The 8745-nt window shown below is 36.6% G+C and overlaps 1 protein-coding gene across 1 annotated transcript; it reads left to right on the forward strand.

The window, feature by feature from the left end:
• Nucleotides 1–2595: 2595 nt before the first annotated feature.
• NDUFS6 (NADH:ubiquinone oxidoreductase subunit S6) lies at nucleotides 2596–8394 on the forward strand. Its single transcript, XM_058178112.1, has 4 exons — nucleotides 2596–2790; nucleotides 6236–6289; nucleotides 6863–6985; nucleotides 8262–8394. The coding sequence occupies exons 1-4, from the start codon at nucleotides 2647–2649 to the stop codon at nucleotides 8328–8330; spliced, it is 390 nt and encodes a 129-aa protein (XP_058034095.1). The 5' UTR covers nucleotides 2596–2646; the 3' UTR covers nucleotides 8331–8394.
• Nucleotides 8395–8745: the final 351 nt, after the last annotated feature.

The raw sequence follows: 8745 nt of genomic DNA on the forward strand, positions 1-8745 counted from the left end.
TATTTCCTATTTGGGCTTTAAACTACCCAAGAGACCATATTCTTTTTGCTTTAACATAAACCAAGATTAACAAATATCATAACAGTACTGTAGAATCACTAAGAAAGCTTTTCTAATGGCATTTTATTTATTAAAACTCTAAAATTAAAAAAATCCTGTGTGATAGTTTATATCCCCATGACATTAACTGAGAATGTTTGTATTCTTTGCGATTGACGTAACACTTATAATGACCAAAACTGAGCCATTATAGTCACTAATACAAAAATCAATATATCCTAGTCACTACTCAACATTTTGCCAACTTTTTTACATTTATCTGTGCACAAAATTGTAATAGCAACAGATCTCAACTGTTGTGTTAGTACATGACATATCTTGCAAAATGTCTATGAACAAACCTGAAAGCTAGAGTTAGAAGACAAGGACTGTTTATAAGCCTTCCTTCTTATTGTAAAGGATGTTTGTTTTCTTTTAAAGCCTTTGTTAATATGCATAGAGAAAAGGAAGAATCAAGAGCCATTTTCAACCTTGTATACTTATGATATCTGCCAATGTTTATTTTTGTGGCCGCTTCGTTCCAAGCCTTATTATTTGAATTTAATGCAGATAGACAGCACAGTAGAGGAGTAGCCTCATCAACTGACCTCTAACTTTTCCTAGTCACTCCATTATTATTAGAAAGCAAAATAAACACCAACATAGTAGATTCCGATGCAACAGATATAAGTATTTTTAATCTCTTCAATTCAAACCTCACATAATGTTTAACTCTATGATATTGACACTCTGATCTTGAACATATTACTTTGAATTTGTATTTTACATCTTGACAGAATTTTACATAGGGTCCAGAATGGCAGCATATAGTTTACTTATTGCAATTATGATACAACGTACAAAATTGTTCTTAAAAGCAATATTTCAAAAGCCAAAAATAATTATTTCCATTTTGCTGATAAGTTTCATACGTACAAAATCAAAGTCTTGCACAACCTTTATCTCCAGACTTATTTTCTGCAATGAGTTAACACTTGATTAGCCTAATGTGTCTCCTCAATGTGCAATTAGGACAACTTCCTCTGTTTATGTCGTGGGAAAGTTTTACAGTATATATACAATTGACCTTTTATGCGAACAAAATAACAATCTTTGCAGCGCTTCTTGATGACCCCCTTGCACTTCATCCCAGCAACAGGTTGCCAGTTGTAATGCGGGCAGCATGAGAGAAAAGGCAACAGATGTGCATTCAGTGACTTGGCAGCAGGTGGGCCAAGCAAGGGAGTGACAGTATTTGAGCATCTCAGGAGCCAGGAAGAAAATGAGCGGGACACCGAGCTGCGGTTTAGGGACCAGATTGTTTTGGCTGTTGTGGCCAACAAACTTCTCAAGACCAGAGACGACATGCTGAAAATCCAGAAAAACAAGCTAAAAGGGAAAACAGAAAGAAGACATTAGAGCAGGGGTCCCCAAACTTGCCAGCTTTAAGACTTTGGTTAAAGCTTTGCGGATTTTGGGAAGAGACCACAGAGTCTGATAGTGCATTCCAGGCATTAACAACTCTGTTACTGAAGTTGAACAACTCTGTTACTGAACTTGAAATCCTGGGATTAGAAACACAGAATCATCTATTGCAACGTCCTTCCTGTTAAAGACTACTTCAACTTCAATCGCAATAATACAAGAGCAAACAATAGATTCAAACTTAATGTTAACCGCTCCAATCTTGATTGCAGAAAATATGACTTTTGTAACAGAGTTGTCAATGCTTGGAATACGCTACCTGACTCTGTGGTCTCTTCTCAAACTCCCAAAATCTTTAACCAAAAACTGTCTACCATTGACCTCACCCCATTCCTAAGAGGACTATAAGGGGCGTGCATAAGTGCACAAAAGTGCCTACCGTTCCTGTCCTATTGTTTTCTTTCATTATATGTGTTTATATATAATGTTGTGACAAAATAAATGAATATAATAAATAAAATGAAGTCATATTTTCTACAATCAAGACTGGAGCGGTTCACTTTAAGTTTAAATCTATTGTGTGCTCGTGTGTTGTTGCGATTGAAGCTGAAGTTCCTAGAGTCTCTTTATTGGATAACGCAGAGGACAAAACTGTAGATTTGCGCCACGGTTTTCTACGCAATTTTTTAAAAAGCGACCTATTTCGCAAGATACAACTCTGGGCCACCATATCCAAAGAGAATAAATCGATATTGGTATCTTGAACATGCGGACCGCTTGGAAAAAGTCCGAATTGGATGTCCTTGCGCCGTAAACGCGCATGCGCAGATTCGGCCTCTTAGCTTTCAGAATGTTTCCTCCCCCCACCCAGACCCCCACCCCCCGCGCGCTTCTGAATCCTACCGCCAAATCAGTCCTCTTGCCCGAGGAACTAAAGTTACGCCGTTAACGCCAACACCACCAACGTTTTATAGCCCCAAACACGACGGCCAGACTTCAGGGTCAGCAGTAGTACTTCATCAATGTGGGCGGGTTTTTTTACGTTTTTACGCATTGCGTCAGACGTGGATAGGCGGGGTATGGGTTTCGCTCGGCCAACCGGCTGCCTCGGCGGATCGCGCCTGCGCAGTAGCTTTGTTTGTGGGCGGAGTTTGGAAAAGGCTTAAGACAAGAGTTACGGAAATGGCGGCGGCCGCCTTGCCCTTGCGAGGGGCGTTGCGGGCGGGATTTATTTCGCTGAGGGGTAAATTCCCCCCGGCTTCTGTGCGGAGGAATTATGGAGTCCTGACAAGTCCGACCGGTGAGAAGGTGACGCACACGGGACAGGTAAGTAAAGCTCGACCCCTCGGGGGATGCGGAGACCCCCCCCTTCCTTAATTTCCGTCTTCGGAAGGTCCGGCTGCATCTTCTGCTCTGCTTCAGGGTCCTCCGCTTCTCAGCTCTTTGCGGCTCCCGGTCGGTTTTATTTATTTATTTAGTCACAACAAGATATATAAGCATCACACAAAAAGATTATATAGTATATAAACATATATATGAGGAAATATAAGGAGATACAAGCTTGTATAAGGTTTGTAGTCGGAATATTTTGGACCCAAGAATGGTTTCTACGTTGGCTTTGAGATTTAAATTACTGAAATGAATAGGTGCCTTGAAAGGAAGGATGTAAGTCAGAGGTCCTCAAACTTGGCAGCTTTTAAGACTTGTGGACTTCAACTCCCAGAATTCTCCAGCCAGCATATGCATATGAGTTGAAGTCCACAAGTCTTAAAGCTGCCAAGTTTGAGGAACCCTGATGTAAGTGGTACAAATGCCTTCCGACTCCCGAGGATGGTCTGTTAGCAGTTCATGTGCGGAACTTGTCTCTGCTTTTTCTTCCCTGAGGATGCTTTTTGCTGTGCCTGTTTTTATGCCTGTTAATTAATAATAATAACAACAGAATTGGAAGGGACCTTGGAGGGCATCTAGTCCAACCCCCTGCTCACGCAGGAGACCTAGGGATTCGAACTTCGACAAGCTCAGCGACTTTCTGTGGAAGCAAAGTAACACATGAATTGTGGAAACACCTGCAAAGTAATACCTTTATTATCATCATCATCATCATTATAAGAACTTCATGGGCTGTAGCTGGAGGAAGGTTTGATTTATCACTTGCTTGATTTTAGAAAACCAACTAGATATTCCACCAGCAGGGAATTAAAACTTCAAAAGGAGAGTAAAGTGACAGCAGAGGGTGGATTCTTTATGCCCATCTTTGTTGAGGATATAAATATAAAATATATATAAATATAAAATAAAATAAAAAGTCAAAAGAGCAGACTCAATGGACCACTAGGTCTTTTTCTGCCCTCAGTTTTTTATGTTTCTATCTTTCTAAGATAGAGTCCCAGAGTTGTGTTTTTTTTTTTCAGGAAAGGAGTTCATGAGCTTGCAGTAATAATAGGTGACTTTAGTACTTACTGACAAATCATAATATCCGTATTATAGCCATTCTAAAGTTTTAAAAGAACTCAAATGCAAAATTGAAGAACTTATAAAACATGTTGTATGCTATGTTCCAAAAATTGTTTAGTAGGCAAAGATTTTATAAGTCAGTCACTGGATGTTTTTCCCTGTCTTTCATAGATATTTGATATGAACTGTGATAAAGTAAAAATAACATATATCATATCAGTGCAAACCCTGTTTTTTTATACTTACGCTGCTATGTCATGCATAAGCACATAAGCTCTCTATTGTGGCAATGTTTATTTTGTTGTTAGACTAAGTATCTTCAAAAAAAGAAGACACTCTTTAATCTTAATTTAAAGTGGTACTTTTGATCTGAAAAATAATACACATAGTTAATTAGATTTAGAAATTTTATTTGCTGCTGTCATTTGCAGTTTACAAAATACAGCTAAAACAGCCATTAAGAATACAACTAAAAAGAAAAATGAAGCATTTAGGATAAAATTTAGTATGAATATTAAGGCACTGAACATTAAGAAGTCTCAGTCAGAAGACTGTTCTGACTTCTGATTGTTCTGATTGTTATTGTTCCATCCTAACTTGTTATAGGGAAGGGGCTAACTTTAACTTTGTTGTTGGTTTGTTCCGTAACATAGTTTGTTGTCAGATGCATTTATGGTAGGTTCCACAGCATGTGCATATTAATTACTTAATTAAATGCTGATTCTATTAGCAATTTGGGCCTGAGCCTTGTATGATTTTAAACACCCTAATGACAACGTGGATTGGGCTTAAAAGATGCGCCAAAGATCCTGTTTCAACAGAAGAGTTATGTGGAGTTTTCAAGGGCTCATCACATACTGCTGCATTTTATATTTGGGGTCTTCTTCCATGTGAAGAACATTTTGCATGCCTATACTTCAAGGTTACCAACATGAGCAAGATTTTTTTGGTATTCATAAATCTTGTTTATCCGCCAAAGAACTTCCTATAAAATTCCTTGCAATAAAAGTTATGGATTATCCCATTCAAAAGGAACCCTGGCAACAAACTGAATTCTTAATGGAGATTCAACCAGGTGGCTATAAATCCTGAAGTACAACTACTTCAATCTTTTTCACATTTACAGGTAGTCCTCAACTTACAACCATAATTGAGTCCAGAATTACAATCATAAATTGTCATTAAGTGGATCATCACAGGACCAAGCCCGATTATATGATCTATTTGCTACAACTGTTAAACTAACATTGCAGGTCATTAAGTGAATGCGTTTTCCCCAATGAACTTTTTCAGGCAGAAACCAGAAGTAATACTGGAAACAGGCAAAATATGCCAAAAACTATGGTCATTGACTCTAATATGCTGTAAATGGCCATAAATGAAAGCCAGTTGTCAAGTGTCTAAAATGGGATCACATGATTGTATGTGTATAGACCATTGGAACTTCAAAAATGAGCCATTGGGCTCTGGGAGGATCTGTTGTAATTTCAACTGGTAGCTAAATGAATGGTTATTAATTAAAGGCTGCCTGTAATTTGTTTCTTGCATCCAGTTATTCACAGCTATTTCTGCAGGGAATTACCTCTATATGAATCTTATTCTGGCACACTGGCAGCATGATATGTTTTAAAAAATATTCAGATGAAAAAATAACCCAGCTTTTCCTAATATCTTTTAATACAATGATTTACTGTTTGATGGTAAGTTAATAATTCTAAATCTTCTTTAAACACCAGCCCTTTAAAATAGTGTAAATAAAAATCCAGGCAGAAAGTAACACCCAACTGATTGTAGGTGTTGTAATCTCCAACCAGTTTGAATCAATTGGCAGATTGAAAAAGTTTAGTAAACTTTTTTAAAGTAGAACAAACACAATTTATATATGTGGCTTCATCCATTATATTTGGCATAATGGTATCAATAATATTGAATTTTATATTAAAGGTATACATGAAATAGATCTAAATATTTTTCCAAATCTAGCAGCATCTATTTGTAAAATAATGTAGGGATCTTTTCTATTTAATACTATTTTGTTTTCCATAAAATATTTGTTCCTTTGCTCTATAGCAGGGGTGTCAAACTTGGAACCTGCGGGCTGGATGTGTCACGTGCTGGGCCCGCCCCTGTCTGGTTTACTGAACGAGAAAAAAGTGCCGATATGTCACGTGATGACACAAGTTTGACACCCCTGCTCTATAGCGTCAGAATATCTGAAACTGCTACTAATTGTGCTACTAACCATGTTTTTTTTGTCCTGTTCCAGATTCCTGAAATCAGAATTGATGTTCTTCTCTGTATATTTCTTTAATTACAGGTTTATGAAGAAAAAGACTACAGGAGGGTTCGATTTGTTGGGCGACAAAAAGAGGTAAAATCTGAGTCAGAAATGTTTACTGTGAATCTGTAGTTTCTCCAGGTATTGATGAAATGTTCAATGATTCAGTGTAAAATGTCATTGTTTTGTGAGCAAACAGTTTATGACTTAATCAATAAACCTATTAGTTAGCCCATTTCATTCCCTCAAATAACAGTAGGTTCGCATATGATATAGTTGAAAGAATTTATAACTTAAGGGTAAACCCACTTAAAATTTTTTGTCATAGATGAAAAACACCCTTGTACTATTCACATAATCCAAATTGGTTATTTCAACACAAATACAGTTTAGACATATCTAAAATAATCTGGCAAAGTTAATTGGCATTTTATTTAAAATAGATTGATTTCTTTCCTTGTTATATATGCTAAGAATCTGCTCTATGATGATGACTCCTGGTAACTAAAAAAAAATCAGTGAAATATAAATTTGTTACTGAAGGCAGCCAATCAATTACTACTCTCTATTAGAATGTTGTGATGGCTGTTTGTATCGCTACTGCTAAACAAACTGTATTGCTTTAATTGTTACATAATGAAACATCTTTCTGTTTCGCTATTGTAGGTGAATGAAAACTTTGCAATTGATTTAATTGCTGAACAACCTGTGACTGAAGTTGAAACTAGAGTTGTATGGTGTGATGGTGGAGGAGGAGCTTTGGGCCATCCCAAAGTGTATATAAATTTGGTAATATAATCCAATTGTCCATATGTGATCAGTGTTGTTATCATCATGTTTAGAAAAATATTTGCAGGCTACTAAGAAATTCAGCTATTGTTCTACTTAGCATGGAAGTGAAAAAATATATTGATAATCTGTAGTTATAGTTGTATTCAGTTTTGTGGAACATTAGAAGTATGTCTATTTCCAATGATTGTTTAAGTGTAATCCATTGTTCATTATCCATTTTGTATTAAGCCATATTCATATCTCTTTTTATTCTCATTATTTTGCTACTTGCAGGAATTTATATGTTGAGGATTTTTTTAGTGGAACGTCTTCTGGACTGCACTGGTCCTCAAAATCTAATCTAGGAGTCCCCATGACCCATTCAGGGGATCTGCGAAATCAAATAATACTTTTTAAATTTCTTAATTGGAATTTGTAGTACTATATCAGTAGTTATAAGGTACATAAACCAAAGCTGTTTGGGATTCTCAATCATGTAAAGAGGCCTGACATCAAAATGTTTTGAGAACTGCTGTTCAAGTGCATTGCTTTATTTTAAAGGCGTATATTATGAAATTGGCTAGCAAATTAAAACATTTATCGGTAGTCCTCAATTTACCACCAGTCATTTCATGACCATTCAAAATTATTATGACCTTAATAATTTTAAGGGGCCGGTTTAGCTCACGCTGGTAAAGCCTGTTATTAAGAACACAGTAGCCTGCAATTACTGCAGGTTCGAGCCCGGCCCAAGGTTGACTCAGCCTTCCATCCTTTATAAGGTAGGTAAAATGAGGACCCAGATTGTTGGGGGGGCAATAAGTTGACTTTGTAAAAATATACAAATAGAATGAGACTATTGCCTTATACACTGTAAGCCGCCCTGAGTCTTCGGAGAAGGGCGGGGTATAAATGTAAACAAAAAAAAAAAAGGTGCTTTATGGCCTTAAAGAACCATTATAAAACATCCCGCTCCCCGGGATCACATGACTGCATTTACAACTGGTTGCCAAATGCCTTGCGATCATGCCATCACTATTTGCAATCTTCTTTGCTGGCTTCCCCAAAAGGTCATTGGGGAAGCAGACAGGGAAGGTTACAAATTGCTGTTGCATTTCAAGAAACTACATTTCATCGCAGAGGGCTGATTTAAAGAGCTGCCTGCTAAGTGGCGCTTAGCCTCCCCTCTTCTCTAAATGAGAAATAATTTTTCATTTTACAGGGAATTTATATGAACATATAAATTTTCAGAAATGATGAAATCGTATTTTATTTTTACCATTTATATTTGCAGGACAAAGATACAAAAACAGGAACATGTGGTTACTGTGGACTTCAGTTTAAGCAGAAGCATCATCATTGACATGTATCTGTCTGACTATGAACTTCTTTTTTCGTTGTAGAATAAAATACATATTTAAAAGCCATTGCGGATACCTGTTCTTAATTCTATTTTTTACCCTGAAATAGAGTATAACAGATGTAGAATTCTTTATTTCACCCTTAACTGTTAAAATATGTTGATATAAAATTAGAACTGTCCATTGAAAAGAGCCTACAGATCATGTCCTGATATCCAATGACTTAGTTCAGATTTATAACTAATCTATAGTTATATAATGATCTTGAGCATTATACTTTCTTTTCTTCACTTCTCCCAGCTAAGAGTTCAAAAGCTTTATGGTGAATTTTGTAGTAATTTGCCATGAGCGAATAGGTGGCAATATAAATTCAATAAATAAATAAATAAATTGCAATTCAGTATCATGACTGAATTG

The sequence above is a fragment of the Ahaetulla prasina genome, chromosome 3, assembly GCF_028640845.1.
Source record: "Ahaetulla prasina isolate Xishuangbanna chromosome 3, ASM2864084v1, whole genome shotgun sequence".
Lineage (NCBI taxonomy): Eukaryota > Metazoa > Chordata > Lepidosauria > Squamata > Colubridae > Ahaetulla > Ahaetulla prasina.

Bases quoted from the DNA above. Each gene is read 5' to 3' on its own strand.
- NDUFS6 (XM_058178112.1), top strand. From the start codon at position 2,647: ATGGCGGCGGCCGCCTTGCCCTTGCGAGGGGCGTTGCGGGCGGGATTT. The intron at 2,791-6,235 runs GTAAGTAAAGCT...CTTTAATTACAG, and splicing joins AGGTGACGCACACGGGACAG to GTTTATGAAGAAAAAGACTA. The intron at 6,290-6,862 runs GTAAAATCTGAG...TCGCTATTGTAG, and splicing joins TTGTTGGGCGACAAAAAGAG to GTGAATGAAAACTTTGCAAT.